This window comes from Cercospora beticola, chromosome 5 (genome assembly GCF_033473495.1).
Source record: "Cercospora beticola chromosome 5, complete sequence".
In the NCBI taxonomy this organism is placed as follows: domain Eukaryota; kingdom Fungi; phylum Ascomycota; class Dothideomycetes; order Mycosphaerellales; family Mycosphaerellaceae; genus Cercospora; species Cercospora beticola.
The window spans coordinates 3,109,586-3,128,134 of NC_088939.1; the positions used below are offsets into that span (position 1 = coordinate 3,109,586).

At 54.2% G+C, this 18,549-nt stretch overlaps 4 protein-coding genes across 4 annotated transcripts; 2 read left to right on the forward strand and 2 right to left on the reverse strand.

Annotated features, from left to right (window-relative positions):
• Nucleotides 1-743: 743 nt before the first annotated feature.
• Nucleotides 744-6,345, reverse strand: RHO25_008495 (uncharacterized protein; the record flags this gene model as incomplete). Its single annotated transcript, XM_023600630.2, has 4 exons — nucleotides 744-778; nucleotides 872-1,064; nucleotides 1,228-2,211; nucleotides 2,263-6,345. The coding sequence occupies 4 exons, from the start codon at nucleotides 6,343-6,345 to the stop codon at nucleotides 744-746; spliced, it is 5,295 nt and encodes a 1,764-aa protein (XP_023449114.1).
• A 1,524-nt stretch (nucleotides 6,346-7,869) lies between these two features.
• RHO25_008496 (uncharacterized protein) lies at nucleotides 7,870-10,378 on the reverse strand (the record flags this gene model as incomplete). The annotated part of the gene is made up of 5 exons (XM_023600632.2): nucleotides 7,870-7,877; nucleotides 7,945-8,024; nucleotides 8,079-8,203; nucleotides 8,250-8,335; nucleotides 8,404-10,378. The coding sequence occupies 5 exons, from the start codon at nucleotides 10,376-10,378 to the stop codon at nucleotides 7,870-7,872; spliced, it is 2,274 nt and encodes a 757-aa protein (XP_023449116.1).
• Nucleotides 10,379-10,796: 418 nt separating this feature from the next.
• RHO25_008497 (uncharacterized protein) lies at nucleotides 10,797-11,701 on the forward strand (the record flags this gene model as incomplete). The annotated part of the gene is made up of 4 exons (XM_023600633.2): nucleotides 10,797-10,817; nucleotides 10,991-11,125; nucleotides 11,174-11,283; nucleotides 11,335-11,701. The coding sequence occupies 4 exons, from the start codon at nucleotides 10,797-10,799 to the stop codon at nucleotides 11,699-11,701; spliced, it is 633 nt and encodes a 210-aa protein (XP_023449117.1).
• A 2,413-nt stretch (nucleotides 11,702-14,114) lies between these two features.
• RHO25_008498 (uncharacterized protein) lies at nucleotides 14,115-18,411 on the forward strand (the record flags this gene model as incomplete). The annotated part of the gene is made up of 8 exons (XM_023600635.2): nucleotides 14,115-14,991; nucleotides 15,041-15,090; nucleotides 15,143-15,715; nucleotides 15,767-15,871; nucleotides 15,933-16,059; nucleotides 16,120-16,439; nucleotides 16,490-18,331; nucleotides 18,382-18,411. 8 exons carry the CDS (start codon nucleotides 14,115-14,117, stop codon nucleotides 18,409-18,411), a joined length of 3,924 nt encoding a protein of 1,307 aa, XP_023449233.1.
• Between the last annotated feature and the right edge of the window lie 138 nt (nucleotides 18,412-18,549).

Below are 18,549 nucleotides of genomic sequence, written 5' to 3' on the forward strand. Positions count from 1 at the left end.
ACTAACTACCAAGTACCGTAAAGAACTGAACCAGCACAGCCACAGCAAACCATGTAAACTCGGCAGGCCGCCACAGTAATCCAAACGATGACTTATTACTACTGCTACACCGCTACACAACGCTAAGGACTGCAACTAGATCCTGACGGGAAACAAAGCAACTACAAGCGACGATAACAACATCGTTCCGAAGCATGCATCGAAAATCCCCATCTCGGAACAACCTCCGTACTCGCGGGAGAGGGCAATATATTCGACTCAAAGATCGTAGCAAGGATTATTAGTCTCGAAAAGCGAGTCCTGCCGGGCCAGCCAGGCCTCTCGAAAAAGAATGAATGAACAGACCCGCGAAGCTCCCGAAGAAGTGATTTTGGACTACTTTAATGACCACCACGTGCGAAGTCGCCCTCGTCAACTTGATATGTACAGCTGTGTATGTCTGCTGCGCGCATGCTATGCAAAATTGTACAAAAAGTCTCTCTATCCATTTTCCCCATCAACAATGAACGAAGCAATCGGAGAAAAAGGTACACACTACGAATCTCTGCTTCGCTTGCACAAAACGCTTTTTCCCGCTTTCCTTTCCATGGTCGTGTTGCCAATATCATATAATCTTCTGGGTTCCTTCGCTTCTGCTTCTGGGTCATCATCATATCGTCGTCGTTGGTGGGCTCCAACAATAAACAAAGTCCTCAGCGATTGCTCGCTCGCTATCCCAAAAATGCAGCAAGAAAACCCAAGCATTAAAACGTCTCACTGTCCAGACTATCCCTCGAGTCTAAAGTCGCGTGTAAGTGAATGCTCATCCTCGCATCCTTTTGAACGCCTCACATCGCAAAGCGACTGTAAAGGCTCTCGACCGAATTCGTACCTTGTGCTCCGGGAACAGGTTTCCTCCTCACAGTGCCGCTGAACGTTGGAGTATGATCCGCTGCTGGCTTGACAGTATTGCTATTGCTCGGAGTTCTCGAAGAACCCATTGGTCTAGGGCCCGTCAAGCCCTTTCGAGCAGGACTGTTGATGTTAACAGCCTTGGCAGAAGCAACCTGCGGATCTGGGGACATCTGTTGTGGAACAAAGGTTAGCATTCGTCTCGCATACCGCATGATAATGCACTGGCTCCACCTGAGTACATTCTCTTCATGCAGAGTCCGTCATAGCACCAGCTCCCCAATGCAGCCACCTCGGAGCTCAAGTTATTGCTGTGAAGGGTACAGATCAACTTACATTTCTCCCACTGTCAGTCTCCAAACTGTATCGCACCTCCTCAATGGGCTCTAGCAGATGACCGGAGCCATATGGCGAAGTGTAATATCCGCCTTTGCTGAAGCCGCTGTTGCTGTATTGCGGTTCTTCCCATTCTTCCGGATCATCGTACTTGATCTTGGGAGGCACAGCAGGCTTCTGTTGTGGAACCAGTGGGTCCGCATCACTGCCATCTTTGCGATTGCCATACTTTTCCTGATGGTTGAGGCTCACGGGGCTGAGAGGCTCCACTTGTGTAAGGCGATGCCGCGCCAGCCCCGCCGTGCCAGACGAACCCCACGCGGATGGGTCAAAGTCGCTTACAGTCCGCTGTGAGAGGTCTGAATTTGTGCCTGCGGGGTCGTCAAACGAATGTGCTTGAGACTCCAATGTGTTCTGGTGCCGCGAGGTTGTGCCCTGCCTTGGCTGCGGATGCTGCAGAAGCAGCGAGTTGCGGTGAGCCTGGTATTTAGGGTCGTCAAATTGTGCCTCGTCGTCTTCTTGGACGGGCGAGTCTGCCGGGTCATATCCTTGCGAAGCATGTTGCTTGGCGGATGCCTCGGAGGGTATCAGAGGAGATGGAGTCCGTGTCAATCTGCTGCTCGCTTGGCTACGCATGCTCCGGGTTTCTGCGTACTGTCCGGCATTCTGCTTCCGTGGAAGGGTGTCTTTCGAGCGGAAAGAAGACCTGTCGTCATCGTAATCGTCCAAGGAGGATCGAGAGGAATCGAACGACTTCTTTGGCTCCTGGGTCTGCTTCGGACTGTCGAGCGTTGCTGGTTCCGGCGCTGCGGACGAGGTTGTGGTACGCGACCATCGGGATATCTTGGGCACACTCATGCCGAACAACGACGAGCTGTTGCTCTTGTGTTTACGTTGCTTCTCAGGAGTTTGGTCGTTGTTGGTCGCCACATTGGGCTGTGGGGGTGTGTTCCTAGGGGATAACCCGAGAGTGCGTTGTCGCTCCTGTGTAGGCGTCAACAGTCGTTCGTTATTCTCGAATTGGTGATTGAGTACATGTGCTTCATGGGGCTCCAACTCATCATCACTCTCTTCGAGAACAGTGCTCACGCGGTTGTCCGAGCCACGGCGCCCGTCATAGCCAGAGTGGAATTGCTGCTTCTCACGCGGTGTGATCGGAAAGTGGCCCGATTGACTGGGCGTGCTCGATGTTCCTGCCTGTCCCTCAGGCTCGTAGCCAGAATCTTGAGTGGCGCGCATGTTCTCGTAGGTATCCATGCTGTCTGCAGTGAAAGAACGGTTGAGCGGTGCGCCCTGGTTCTGTTGATACTTCAAATCTTCGACGTTGTCCAAAATCTGCATAAGCATCTCTTCAACTCTGGCAAGATCCTTCGCACTCTTGCCGCCCGTGAGACCTTTGAGAGCGCGACTGAGAACACCTTTGCGCTTTTGCTGGATGTCCTCTTCTGAGTTGACTTGCCGACGAGGCGTCCGAGGCGAAGGCACTGGCTGCGGACGAGGGCCACCAAGAACCCTCTGTGCAGTGAGTTCTGCGTCACGATCGGTATTCTGCATGATCAACTTGTCCTGCTCCGCGATGAATTTTTTCATTTCATCGAAAGAAGACCGCATCTCCGCTGCGCTGCGAACAAGGGTGACCAAGATTTCCGTGTCGCGCGCGTTGCGCTGAGCATCCCGCACGGTCAAGTGGTCCATAAGAGCCACGATGTCTTTCGACTCTATCCGGTCCATTCCTTTGCCCGTGGACGCATCATACAGAGGCGAATCCATACCGTGCGAGTTGCCACTAACTTGTCGCATGTGTCTCGGGTCTGCGGAAGCAGGGGAGAATGGGTCATCGTCACCCAAGTCTTGAGCGTCCATGGCACGGTGGTATTCCTCCAGGTCCTGCTTACCATAGACTTCGGCTTTAGGTGTGATCCCGCCTCCAGAGCGCGTCCGTCCGTCGGTGGCATAGCCTTCGTCTCGGAACGAGCGGCCGGTCGGTGTGGCCTCGCGGTCGATTTCGAAATCTCGGTCGTCCTCGACCTTAGGCTGGCGGCCAGCGTGAGCTGCTGCAATGGCTGCAGCCCCGCCTGCTGCGGCGCCTGCAAGCATGGCACCTTTGCTGAGTCCATTTTTCTGCTCGGTGCTGTTGCGATTGCTCTCAGGCTCCGGCGTGTACGGCCATGTGGATTTTCCTGTTGCATCACCGCCAAGTGGTCCTTGAATGATTGATGGATTGGTCTGCAGATCTGACTGCGAGTCGAAATGGCCAATCTCCGGCATTGGGTCTTCCGCGAGCGGCAATCCGCTGGCAGTCATAACGGGTTTGTCGTCTATCCGCTGTTCGCGCACAGGGCTCTGAGCAGGTGACTGTCCGGAAAGGTTACGTGCATGCCCTTTTATGGCAGCCCACCGATCTTGACTGGGGATGTTCTCACTCATTGTCGAACCGTTGTATATTGGCGACTTTTCCTGGCCCATCTCCTTCAGCTGCGCAGCCATCCGATCACTGTAGCTGCCGCCATTGGACTTGCCAGCACTGCTGGTGGCAGAAATGACATGGCTGCTGACGGTGGACGGCTCCATGAGTGACGCTACTGCAGATTCCACCGCCACTGGAGTATGAACATAGTTGGGCGCGAGACCACCACCGTCGATGTCTCGAAGCCCTTGCTCGTCATGCTCTCCAGTTTCGTCAAGATAGCTATCGTCTGTGTACATGGTGAAGCGCTTCGCGTCCTCGGGATATGGGTTCGTCTGATACGAATCGCGGTTCGTTGCCAATGAGTCGCGGTATTGGTCGTTGATCAAATGTTGGCGTTCGAGCCATTCATCTGCAGTTTCGGCTCCAGGTGTGCCCGTTCCTTCACGCCAGAATGCAGCATCGTTTCTCTCAACAGGAGTTTCGCGCCCTTCTACGCTCACATCGCGTGAGTGTTTCGCCGATTGAGCCAGCCTCTGCGTCGTTGGCGCTGAGTCCGATCGTAGCGACGATGGTGACTTCTGACTTTCGCGCAAACGGTCAACAGACGAATGTGACGCCGCACTCCTTGGTCGAAGCCCTTGTGGAATCAGCGGACTATCCTCAAACGTTCTGCGAAGGCTCGAAACGCTCTGCACCGGACTGCCGCTGCTAAGCTGCCGCCGTGGTGCTGAGTCTCCATAGCCATCGGCATCCACATGTCGACTGTCAATGCTTTTAGCGGCCGCGGCTCCCCCGAGCCCAGCTGCAGCAAGTGCTGCCAATCGCGTCTTGTTTGATATGCCGCCATTGGGACTCTTCACACTGGCAGGACTCTCGCGGGCTGGACTATTCAAAGGCGAATTCTGCAAATGCAGATTTGTGTGGCTCATACCGAGGTTCTTGTCTTGTCTCGAGACTGGCCTAGTCGGTGTGCGGGAGGAAGTAGGGGAGGTTCCATCACCCAGTGACCCACGAGATACCTCTCTGATAGGAGTCCGTATCTCTGCAGAATCTCGAGAAGAGGGCTGGTCGTTGTTCGACGATAGTAGGCTATCGCGAGTCACATCTGAGTCGTTGATTGCGCTTGCGAGAGGCATTGCAGGGACTTTCTCCTTCTTGGTATAAGTCTCTTCAACGGAGTCGTTAATGCTTGCTGACCGGCTGCGGCTGCTCTTTGACTTGGATCGTCTCTTGCGTCGCTCACTAAGATCGCCCTGAGAGTCATGATGCCTCAATGCTGCGGATGTAAGTGCACCACCAGCACCACCTGCTGCAAGACCTGCTGCTGCAGCACCCCGCAATCCGTTTGTGCTCCGGCTCGACTTTTTCCTCAGCTTGTCCTCTGATTCATAGCTGCCCTCGCGAGAATGCCTGCCAGAAGAACGGCGACTTGTCGAGGGTCGATCCGAGTGCTCGCGGCTGGATCTGCGATGTTTGACTCGCTCCGAATCTCCTCTGGAAAGTACCACGCCTGGGTCGTCTCCATCGCGGTTGAGCACCACTTTTGGTCGTGATACCAGGTGTGGTGTGCTCGAAGATTTGCTAACTTTCCTCTCCAAGCTTGTACTGCTTGCCCCCATCGACCCACTTCGACTGTCATCATACTTGTGCAGCTTGCGGTCAATTTTCTGGTCCTCCTTCATCTGATTGATTTCGGGCAAAATCATGCGCTTGATCGTATCCTCCACCATCTCCAACAATTTCGGATTGTTAGTCATGCTGCGGGCCTGAGAATGGCCGGATCGGTAAGAACGATCGCTCCTGTTCGAGAGGAGACTCGACTCGGCACCAGTCACAGCGTCATCTTCGGAGCGCTGTGATTTCGATGACCGCCGGCGGTCGCGCGTGTACCCTTCGGCCTCAAAATCTCTGCTGCTCGAGCGACTGGATTTTCGAGGTGTGGTCGCAGTGGCACCCAGCTTCTCCATGACTCGCTGCGCAATGCGGTCTCGGCTGTTGGTCCTGCTTTGACTACCAGTCCTCCGGGGCGCCCTCAAATACGCAGTTTCCTTGGCAGCTGTCGTATCGTCATAGCTGAGGTCGCTCTCCAGAACGGAGTTCTCGCCCTCCAGCATGCTGTCTGGCGGCATGGACGAGACGTTTGATTCGACCGGCGCATACATCAGTCCGCGCGATGACCTATCCGGTCGAGAAATGTCGCTGTTGTTGAGCACTTCGATCTCCACTGGCGGATGCGCAGAGACGTTGCTATCTGAAGACGCACTCAGCTCGGTGGCTTCACTTTGCTTGCCGCTCGGCAGCGGAATTCTCCTCGTGTAGGAAGGCTTGCGGTCACCACCGATGGAAGTGATCTGAACGCTGTCCCCTCCACTTCTCCCCTTCTTCGCGGAACTCGGTGTGACCTTGACCCGCACGCTGGGCCTGCTGCGGCTTTTGTCGCCAGTCTTGCTCGCCTCGAAATACTCAATCAGCAAGCTTGTCTGGCTCTTCTGCCGCCCGTGCTTGCCAATGCCGCCTCCCTTGCCGCCGGCGGTGACCTTCTGGGTCGAGATGGTGATGGGCCGGCCGTCCTCAGGAATGGTGTAGTGTGTTTTGTCGGTGCGCGACGTGACGTTGGTGGCCACTTCGGTATCTCCTCCGCTGGTGTCGTTCTCGTCCATGGACTCAGTCGGCGCGGGGAGCGGCGGACGGCGCGAGTCGATGCCCATGTTAGAATGCAAACAAGACACAGGCGAGCGATTGTTGACGACACATCACTTTTGCCAGTGGGGCGGAGATGCTGCCCTGCGCGCTGCCGTCGTACGTGCGCCGCGTCGGCTGCAAGCGCTTCGGGGGCAGTTGCAATGGATTTCTTGTTTCGGTGGCGGGTCGAGTTATCGGCGAGGTGCCACAAGCAGGGATCGTTGAAGTGCGTCTTGCAGGTTGCTCGTCGGACGAGTAAGCACGAATCCGCGCGGTTGGGCGGCGAGCGAGGGTGCGGTGGTGAATGCGGCGGCGGACGGTATGGTATGCGGTCTGCTCGACGGTGGACGAGTAAACAGATCGATGCTCACCAGCGGCGGCGGCGTAGTTCCTTCGGTGCCAGGTGCAGTAGCTGCGATGCGTTGTTCCACGCTATCTCGAAGCTAGTTGCCATGCACCTGCCTGCTTCTTGTCCCTCGAACGGAGCTCCGCTCCCGCTGCTGCCCTGCGCGTTGCACCGGCTGCGTTTGCGCTGGCACGGAGGACTGTGAAGTGTGGGAGGATTGCCAATATCGAGGAGTACAACACGGCGCAGTAGCACGACGACGGTGAAACACATCCAGCGCTGATCGCCTGCGCGGAGCAGCAGTGGCTGGACAGAGTTCACTACAGGGTCTCCAGGCCAACCGCCAAACAAATCCCGGTAGACGATCCCGACGCACGACCTATCAGATCCGCATCGCCCCGGACCTGCGCGCTGTTCTCTTTATAAGTTGATGGAGTATACAAGAGAAGCCATGGTGGTGAAGTCAAGAGATAATACTGATAGGCTGGCCGCGACGTTGGACCTGCTACCCCTCCATTCCACCGTCCCGTGCCAGCCCAGCGGATGTTCAACAGGCGCAAAACGAGCGTGCAACGTCTGCAAGATCCCTACCAGATCTCAAGCACACGGACCAAACGGTGAACGAATCGCTTCCCGCTTTCGGACCTGCGTGGACCTTCGTCACCAACCTCCTCGATGCGCCGTGTGTGGACAAACTGCATCTCAACAGACTGTCAGCCAGTCGTCCTAGATTTCACGACTATGGCGATATCAATCCCTGCCTGATGGGCGACTGTCGCTACTGAGCCGCCCATGCTGAGGCCTGGTCAGGCATGGTTGTGGTCGCGGATCTCATGCGCATCCACTTGTGTACCTCGAGGTGACCACTTGGTGAGCTCTGAGTGCTGACAGCACAACCAAGTCTCTGTCCAAACAAAAGGACACTAATAGTGGCTGCCGATGCTACTGGAGGATAGCAGCTTTCACCGGTGTGCTGTAGATGCATTGTGCCTCGCTCTTCTGACGAATGGAGATGCTCAAGACGCCATGCTGCCCGAGTACATCGCCAAAGCGTGCCTGCAATCCGATCACATCGTCACCATGCGCATGGCCGGTATGTCTCGTCAGCTGGATGGATGACGATGCCTGGGCTGCTTCTATCTAAAGTGCCAGCTGCAATTGCTGAGCATGGCGCCATTGCACTCGATTGAGCGACATGGTCCTATCAGCCCTCTGTATGGTCAATGAAGGTCAGCGAAGCTCTGTGCTACATTATCGTGAGACACCAACCACAACTTACCGGCTTCGATCTCATAGCTGTTGCTTTTGTGCTTTGGCTGAAACTGAAAGTCTTTGTGGGCTGGACCCAAGAACATCTCACTGCGCCTGGTCAGCATGTCGGTCGCACTGTGGACTTGTGGCGCTACGCCTCACCTGATCTTGATCCAGTCTTTATAATTGGCACTGGAGAGGAGAGTCTCAAGGTCGTTGCGTCCACGGAATGCTGGCGGCCGATCGCCGAACTTGGGTGGCATGTGCTCCAACAGACCGATCGGAACCTGTGTTATCAGCATAGAGCTCCATGGGAATTGGAGCGAAACTCACATAACGACAGCTGAAACTGAGCCATTCGAGTAAGAAACGTCTCGTGTTGCCTACTCCCATCTCGTCTGCTCCCCAATATTCGAGACCTGAGCGCGGTGCGTTTGATTAGCAAATGTCTCACGCAAAACACACAAAAGTGGTGCCAGAAACTCACCATTGCGGCAGAACTGCTCAATGTAGCCAAGGCGCTCAGATGCAGTTTTGTCAATGTTCTGCTCTGACTTAATTTCTTCGAAGATCCACGGCTTGACGAGGGCACCGCGACCAATCATAATACTGTCGACGTTGGCCTGCTGAATATGGTTGTTGTAATCGTCAAAACAAAGAATATCGCCATTGCCACAGAAGTACGGCAGTCCATCTTGTGTATTCGGCATATCTCGGGCATCCGCCTCTCGAACGGTATCGGCAAGATCCGCCTCCTTAGCTCTGAGTCGCTTCACTAGGCTGGCGCATTCGGCGATGTACTCCCAGTTGGCTTCTCGGGTGTATCGCTGCTGTCGAGAGCGTCCGTGGAGGGTGATAGCCGCCACGCCAGCAGGTCCAAGGTTCGCATCCTGGGCATCTTGTCCACCGAGAATGAGTCTTTCAACCAGCTTGGTTGCATTTGGATATTTGTCTTTCGTGCCCATGCGGATCTTCACTGTGATGGGGATCTCTCCAGATACGGTGTTCATTCCGCGCAATTGCTTCTCCAGCTTCCCCTGGGCGTCGAGCAAGGCAGAACCTGCACCAGTACGACAGACAAGATCGATCGGACACCCGCAGTTCAAGTCTATCGCTCGAAGTTGATGGCATAGCGCTGTCAGAACTTCAGTCGTCTTGATAGCGAGCCACGGCTTATTTGCTGCGATTTGGACGCCAAATCGGATGTCCTTGCTGTTGTCATAATCCTTGACTGGATCCTTTGGGGAATAGGCAGGCGGGACGAGCTCGGACTCATGCGCCTTGACAAGAGCCCACTCTCCTTTCTCGCCATTGAGAAGTGGAAGACCCATGGCCATTTCCGACCATGTCACTTGAGCTCCCAGCCCTGTACAGAGTCGGCGAAAGGGCAAATTGCCCTGGGTGGTCAAAGGTGCCAATACCGGTGTCTCGGGTCCGTAGTAGATGCGTCGCTTCTCCGATGGACGAAGTGGAGGCTCAGTATACATCGCACGATTCTCTTCTTGATCTTCTCTGATTTTGTTCCCGTCCTCGCCAAGTTGGCTGTTGAGCCACTTCAAATATGTCTCCGACTTTGGAGTTGGCCACTTCTTCTTCCGGAGAGTGATCTTGTCGGCGTTACTCAAAACATTCACGACTCCAGCACCGTCTTGCTCATCTTCATCTGCAGCCTGGTCTGGCGCACCTTGGTTGCCATTGCTCCCCTCGCTGTGTGCTTGCACCAGCTCCTTCCGCCCGTCTTCTCGGTCGATCTCCTTTGAGTGACTGCTAGCCCACCGACATTTCCACCCGTCCTTGCACTTTCCCTTGGTTTCGAAGATCGGGCATTTGCCATTGAACGTTTGCATGTCTTCTCGCTTACCTTCTTTCAGATATTTGCGAATGTCGTGCTCCATCCTGCATTTATCTCCATATGGGCAATTGACAGGATCAAACTCGTTCGCCCAGTGCCTGGTCCTGCATAGAGCAATTGCATCTCGCGAACTTCCAAAATTGCGACCCTTGTTCTGTCCCTGTTTGCTCTTCTTGCCGCCACGACCAGCTACGGGTTGTACTTCTGACTTACCACCTGCCTCTGCAGCATCGTCATCGTACGAAGCATTTGTCCACTGCAGACTCGAGACATCGATCAGGTATTCCTTTTTGATAGGTGCCACGCCTTTCTGTCGTTCTGGCCGAGGCGCTGTCTCATTCTTGATCTCGCCAGCGACTGGTACGTCAGGTCCTCCATTGACAGCGGAGCTGTCGTGTTCAACCTTGACTCTCTTCCGCGGAGACTCCTGGAAATCTTCTCCGAGATGCGTCTGTCCATTCAAGTCCCCGTGCCGCTCGATCTTCTCGGCTTTGGTAGTGGCTGAGTCGCCAGGTAGAATTTCGCTCTGCGGATTCGCGCTTCCCTGTGTGGCCTCAGATCCCGCAGCCAGTTGTTGCGACGGCTCCAGAGGGTTGATTGGATCCGCCATAATGCCTGCGTCTGGCAGCTCGTTGGCGACTTCGTTGGTAGATTGTTGCGATCAAGTGGAAAGCGGTATTTTCAATTTCACTTTGAAGCTCCAAGCCAATGGATTTCGGCAGCGGAAGCCACCAGCCACAGACAGCGCCACAAGTGGGGACTGATGGGAAGTGACGACGCGAGTGACGTTTGCGCGTCCAAGTTCCTCGTGCTCCTAAACATCTCACACAACCTTGCTGCCTTTCCTTTGGAGCTTCCTACAATCCCACTTCAGCAGGAAACATCACCTTGGAATACTTCACGATCCACTTGACCTCTCCAAACCTTCTGACGTCTATTTGCAACGGTTGCCTGCTGCGCCGAGCCTCCCAAGTCCATACCGCCCTTCCAGCCAGAAGTGGGCATACTAGCTCAGCTCTTCCGCAACCATGACGCTCTACTACAGTCTGGTGAGTACTTGATATAGCTACCACCTGTCCCTCTTGTTTACCTACCTACCTTCCTCAAACTCTCCTCGCCCAACAGCCAGCACAGCATCCACAATGCCTAGTCTCATCTACGCTCCAGTACTTCGAGCTACCAGCCACGTTGCCTCAATGCACATACTGACAACCCTCTTTAGGTCTTTGCACTGCTTGTCTTCGAGATGGCAGTGTTCATGACACTCATCATTCCGCTGCCATTCAAGGTCAAGCGCGGCCTTTTCACCTTCATATCGGAGAACCCACTGGTCGCAAAACTACAATATGGATTAAAGGTCGGTCAAATAGCCTCGAAACAGTGACATGGAGTTGACAAGGACCAGATCACATTCATATTCATTCTGATCCTGTTTATCGACAGCGTCAATCGCGTCTATCGCGTCCAGGTTGAGCTGGCTCAAGCCAAATACAACCAGGGAGCCGGCGGCGCTGCGTAAGTCGACAATGATTGCGCTCCCGGAGATACGAACTGACAAGCTCTTAGTGTTGTGGCAGGCAGCGAACGCATGGAGGTGCAGGCTCGCAAGTTCTACTCTCAGCGCAACATGTACCTTTGCGGATTCACCCTCTTCCTTTCGCTCATCCTCAACCGAACCTACGTCATGATTCTCGACACCCTTCGCCTGGAGGAGAAGGTCAAGAGCTACGAAGGAGGTGGTCAGGGTAAGACCTCTTCGGGCTTGGGCGAGGCTGGTGGTCTTGGCGAGATCGCACGACTGAAGAAGGAATTGGCCAAGCGCGATCAGGACATTGAGACCCTCAAGAAGCAGAGCCAGGGTCTTAGCGACGAGTACAACCGCCTCGGTGACCAGGTCTCGCCACAAGACAGTGTGCCAAAGAAGGACCGGTAGACGATGCACATGCAATACATGATGCATGGCTCGGACAACAGGGCGCTGCGGTGAAGGCATAGATTATCAGAGTTCTATTGGTGTGCTGGGGGAACACATGGATATGGAATAAAAAATGACGGGAGCGAGAATCCCTAGATGTAACGGTATAAAAATGGGCTTGCAAAAATTCGCTGTTAAACAAGAGATCAAAGGTGTAGGTTGCGCGCTCGAACAAGCGGCTCACGACTCTTGCCCAAACTTGCGTCTTCCCACGGTCCACATACAACATGCTGAGTCAAGGAGTGACTGGAAGGCTGTCAATCGAGTCCGAAGATTGATACAGCCAGACAGCTGCAGGGCCTTGGCCACTCACCACTCACCAAATGTGTGCGCGGTTTTATTAAAACACAGAAGACTCCGTCAATACATGCCTTCGGCCGAAAGTATTGAACGACCAGAAACAAGAGCTTTGCAAAGCGTTCCACCCAGAACTATTCAGTCTGACCCTCATCCACTTATGCTTAGTCCGTAATCTCTGACCTTTTTTAACACAGTTGAAACCCACAAACAGGCCTCATTCTCACTAGCCATCTCTTTCCTGCCGCTCAGCAAGATGCTAAGCAGAGATCCGAATACGAATCTAGATCTTGCTGATGTCGTTAGCAGGTTAAGTTCTAGCTAAGACTTTAGCTGGGTCAAGAGGACGATGCGCAGGGAGGCTGTTGTTACAACCTCTTTCCTGGCCTTCCCAACAGTTCTAGACACCCCTTCTTGGTAGTCCAAAAGCCCGCAATGGGCCAATGGCTTGGGACAGCATCGGCCATTTTTCTATCTCAGCATCGTATTTAGAGATTGAAGCTAACATCGCAACACTCGAGATATGATTTCCCGACATCTTAATCTTCCACGCCTCTGGTACCGCGCAGGTTAGTGTGTCCGACAACCACGAACAGTAATGGATCAGTGGGTGATTTAGGCTAAAGATCACGTGCGGCTACGAAACAGCACTCAGAACTGGGAGGTGTGACAAAGTAGAATGCCTGTGAACGTGCAAATGTTTCCGCTTCATTGTCTCTATACACTTCGGGATGCTTGCCGGCATAAGAAAGTAATGCTATTTCTTGCAGAATACTAGCAAAGCTAGTGTGTATGCGTAGTTCGTTTCAGAGTTCTAGCTAGAGCTGCAGGGAATAAGCCCTGCAGCGCCAGCACACAGCCATCCGTTGCTTAAAACCACAGGGCGGTGTCCGCGTGTCGAGAAACGTTGCCGGATTTCACTCTGGAGGAAGAGCGAGCAGTTTCAGATCTTAACGAGGGGCGGTTGCTGATGCTTCAGCGAAAGGGATATCGGAAATCGGCTGCACTGGAGAATATTGAGAGACGGGCTTAAATTGGAACCGACGTCACAAAGATTGGGACGCCTCGTATCCGCCGTGACCGTGACGGTGGTGGTGGGCACGCGTGCGCGTGGGTGTGAAAGTGTGGGTGTGGTCCTGTCACAGGAGCATGGGTGAAGATGTGCTCCTGTACCTCCACGCCGCCGTTGGTTGGCGCAGGACTCGAGGGAATATGTGCGAGCTGCGGCAAACCGAACGAAGGGGAGACAGATGCGATCAACTTCAAACTCGAACCGCGGCCACGGGAGGCGTTTTTCCCTGGGGGAAACTGAAATAGCTAGGCTTGGTCGCGACCAAACAGCACTTCGAGGGTCTCTTTGTCGTGTGTTGCGAGGGTCCTCGATCCCGTCACGATCGTCACTGCTCGTTGTCTGCCGTCGTCTGCGCCTGACGATGCACAGATGGCCCAGCGTGCTAATAAGATTGTTCAAGTGGCGTTTCTGTAGCGCCGAACCCTGACGGATCGCTACTTTCCCCTAACGTCCCACTACATCGTCGTTCTTGCAGGTACACGCTCTCCAGCGCATGCCCGCGGCCGTCCTGAATCGTGCGGCAGAGCAGAGCAGAGCAGCGGCGAGGTCTCCGTGCAGTGCAGTGTCGACAGACGCCATGCCAGAGGAATAGCTCGACGCGCCCGCCCGTCTGCCTGAGCAACAGCTCCATCACCTGGTCTCGGTCGGGACAGCACAATCCCTGCCATACTCTCTCGCTCGCGAGGCCCACTTGCACACCGAGCCTACCGACTGTCCCAGCGACCACCTGCGATCTCCGTCTTGATCTCGACAACACCGCCGCCCGTCCCTACGCCGCCCCTACAACGACAGCCCCCCGCCGCCAGTCCTAGCAGAGTCACATGCCTATCGCTGAACACCGCTGAGAATTCACGCCCCCCCGGCCGCAACTACGTACATCCCGCGTCGAATTACGCTGTGACGACAGCCACCATCACGACGAAGCGCAAGAATCCCTTCGAGCAGCCGCGCTTGCCATGCCCGCCGGCTAGCCACCCACATCGCGCTCAAAGACCTGCAAAAATGCCGCACGAGGAGACCTCGGCGGCAGTGGCCAGCATCCTGTCGAATTTCGCCAAACAGTACACGCCCCTCGATGCAGAATCGTTCCCGGCTTCCGCTATCGCCAATGGCATCAAGAGTAATAAGATCACGTTGCCCGGTGACGACACGATCGAGAAGCGCACGCTGGAGCGTGAACTCACCAATCTCGCAACGCGCATCCAGTTCCTCGAAGCGCGAGCGCACAGCGGTGTCAGCTCCCTACCCATCACCCCCAACGAGCCTTTGTCGTCAGCATTCCCGTCTCAGGATGCGTCATCTCCCAAGGCTTCTGCCCTCAACCCTCTGAACCCTAGGCAGCGTTCGGCATCATGGGTAAACAGCCTGCTGACCAAGAACGAGGGCGAGCCACACACGAGGCAGCTTACCGAGGAGCAGTTCACTGTACTGCGGGAACACATCGACCAGCAAGCGCAAGAGATTAAGACTCAGAAAGAGTTTATTGATGGCATCAAGGCCCAACTCACACACCAGCAGACTGCGACCCGCGCAGCACTTGACACACTTGGGAACTCGCAGTCAATAGAACAGCTGAAACGAGAGATTGAGAAGAATGCACAGATCAACGCAACATACCAGAAAGTGCTCCGAGAAATCGGCACTATCATCACGGCAGTTGCCAACGGTGATCTGAGCAAGAAGGTGCTTATCCATGCGACGGAAAAGGATCCCGAAATCGCAAGATTTAAGCATACAATCAACCAAATGGTGGACCAGTTGCAGGAGTTTGCAAGTCAAGTCACGAGTTTGGCAAAGCAAGTAGGCACAGAGGGACGACTTGGTGGTCAGGCTGTTGTGCCTGGCGTTGCTGGAATCTGGTCTGAACTCACCCAGAATGGTATGTTGCGATCGAAAGTATTGCGTGCTTACTCGCTAAAAGCTCCCAGTAAACGTGATGGCCCAAAATCTGACCGACCAAGTGCGCGAAATTGCTGTGGTACGTCGTAGAGCTAGCCCCAGTACCACCAGCTATACTGATCCCTGTCTAGGTCACGACTGCAGTCGCCCAAGGTGATCTCAGTCGCATGATTCAAAGGCCCGCCAAAGGAGAAATCTACCAGCTACAACAGACCATCAATGCAATGGTGGGGCAGTTGCGAACCTTTGCCACAGAGGTCACGCGTGTGGCTCGTGATGTGGGCACTGAGGGAATCCTTGGTGGACAAGCCCAGATCGAGGGAGTGCAAGGCATGTGGCACGATCTTACCATCAACGTCAATGCCATGGCGAACAATCTCACCGCGCAAGTGAGAGATATTGCGGAGGTCACAACAGCTGTCGCCAAGGGTGACCTCACACAGCAGGTCAAGGCACAGTGCAAGGGCGAAATCTTGGCACTGAAGACAACGATCAACAGCATGGTACACCAATTGCGACAATTTTCAGCAGAAGTGACCAATCTGGCACGTGAAGTCGGAACAGAAGGAAGACTAGGAGGTCAAGCAACCGTGCACGGAGTTGAGGGCACTTGGAAGGACCTGACCGAGAACGTGAATGGCATGGCGATGAATCTCACAACACAGGTTCGAGAGATCGCAGAAGTCACCACGGCAGTAGCACAGGTTCGTGGGATTGCGAAAGACCAAGAAAAAATGATGCTGACATTTTCATAGGGAGACTTGACCAAAAAGGTGCAGGCTGAGGTTCAGGGAGAAATTTTGGCCCTGAAGAACACCATCAACACCATGGTAGACAGGCTTGGAACATTCGCCACACAGGTATGCGACAGGCAGTTGAAAAAGCCTATTCCAAGCTCCGCTAATAGTCTTCGGCACCTAGGTCAGCAGAGTAGCCAAAGAGGTCGGCACGGAAGGTGTCCTTGGAGGACAAGCCAGAGTCGAAAACGTTGAAGGCGAATGGAAGACGTTGACGGACAATGTCAACACCATGGCGAACAACTTGACTGGTATGTCGATGCTTCAGCTTGCTTCGTCGACGTGATCACTGACTACTGTGCTCTACTTAGGCCAGGTGCGCAGCATCTCGGACGTCACGCAGGCCATCGCAAGAGGAGACATGAGCCAAAGGATTAAAGTCCACGCACAAGGAGAGATCCAAACTTTGAAAGACACTATCAATGACATGGTAACGAGGCTTGATGCGTGGTCATTGGCCGTGAAGCGGGTCGCGCGTGATGTCGGTGTCGATGGCAAGATGGGTGGTCAGGCCGAAGTCGAGGGCATCACCGGCCGCTGGAAAGAAATCACTACCGACGTCAACATCATGGCCCAAAACTTGACTTCACAGGTGCGAGCATTCGCTGACATCACGCATGCTGCGATGAAGGTATGGTTGAAACTGTCTTCCACGCGTTTCATATGCTGACAGGGCGACAGGGCGATTTCACGAAGATGATCAACGTTGAAGCATCGGGCGAAATGAACGAGCTCAAGAACAAGATCAACAAAATGGTGCTCAACTTGCGAGAAAGTATCCAAAAGAACAACCAGGCCAGGGAAGCTGCTGAATTAGCCAACAAGACCAAGTCCGAGTTCCTGGCGAATATGTCGCACGAGATCCGCACGCCAATGAATGGTATCATCGGCATGACTCAATTGACACTGGATACCGAGCTTGAACAAAACCAGCGCGACATGTTGAACATCGTGTTCTCCCTCGCCAACAGCTTGCTAACCATCATCGACGACATTCTGGACATTTCCAAGATTGAGGCCAATCGTATGATCCTGGAGGAGGAGCCATTTTCACTGCGAGGCTTGGTCTTTAACAGTCTCAAGTCTCTCGCAGTACGCGCCAACGAGAAGGACATTAGCTTGATTTACGACACCGACGCTTCAGTTCCCGACTACATCGTAGGCGACTCATTCCGCTTACGGCAAATCATCCTCAACCTGGCAGGAAATGCCATCAAGTTCACCGAGCATGGAGAAGTTCGCGTCAAGATCTTCTCTGACACATCCGTGGAATGCGCCGAAGATGAAGTGGTGGTCAAGTTCGCCGTCGCTGACACTGGTATTGGGATCCACTCCAACAAGCTAGATCTCATCTTCGACACCTTCCAACAAGCCGACGGTTCCACCACTCGGAAATTCGGTGGTACCGGCCTTGGATTGTCGATCTCGCGAAGACTTGTTACTCTTATGCGCGGAAAGATGTGGGTCGAGTCGACGTATGGTGCTGGCAGTACATTCTTCTTCACCTGCGTGGTCCGCCGTGGCGATCCTGATGTGCATCGGGTCATGCCCCAGCTACAGCAATACCGGAAGCACAACGTGCTCTTTGTGGACAACGGATTCATTGACAACTCTGAACAGGTTGCGGCCAGCATCAAAGCTCTGGACTTGGTTCCTTGTGTTGTCGGCAACGGCAGGACGCCGCCGTCCGAGCTCAGCCCCGAGGACCAGTACGATTGTGTTATCGTTGATAACACGGACACGGCACAGAAACTTCGAAGCTTGGAGCGCTTCAAGTACATCCCTATCGTCATGCTCGCTCCCGCAATATCGGTCAACTTCAAGACGGCACTCGAAAATGGTATCTCCAGTTATATGACCACGCCTTGCTTGCCGATTGATCTCGGCAACGCGCTGGTACCCGCTCTCGAGGGCCGAGCTGCGCCAATTTCAGCTGACCATACAAGGACGTTCGACATTCTCCTTGCAGAGGACAACGCCGTCAACCAGAAGCTCGCAGTCAAGATACTGACCAAGCACAATCATAAGGTTACCGTCGCCAATAACGGTCTCGAAGCCTTCGAGGCGATCAAGAAGAAGCGCTTTGACGTTGTTCTCATGGATGTGCAGATGCCCATCATGGGAGGCTTCGAAGCAACCGCGAATATCCGCGAGTATGAGAAGCAGCACGAGCTGGCGCGGTCTCCGATCGTTGCGCTTACAGCTCACGCCATGCTTGGCGACCGGGAAAAATGCATCCAAGCACAGATGGACGAATATCTGTCAAAGCCTTTGAAACCAAATCAGCTCATCCAGACCATACTGAAATGTGCGACTCTCGGTGGTGCGTTACTCGAAAGGAAATCCGACAACCGGTCTTCCATCCTCTCCGAAGATGCAACTTCTGATGCTAGCCCAGATCACAACAGACTGATGACGCCGAAACGCCCTGGTATGACCCCAAGAGGACAGACAGACAACGGACCTGCTGGCCTTGAGAGTCCAGCGATAGTCACCGCTGACCAGGAGGACCCGCTAGCTCGGGTACGTATATGAGCATAATCCTGGTAAGTACACCGCTAATCCGTGTGCAGGAGACATTGCTTCGCGCCAACAGTAGCTGATAGGAAAGGATCTATCGACATGCATTTGCGGCTTTAGCTTTGGCCAAGCCTCATGGATAATCTATTCGGGATTTTGCGCTTCTGCAAAGAAGTTAAAGAACGGGTTGAATTGGGTACGGTGTTCGGTGCAAAAGCGTT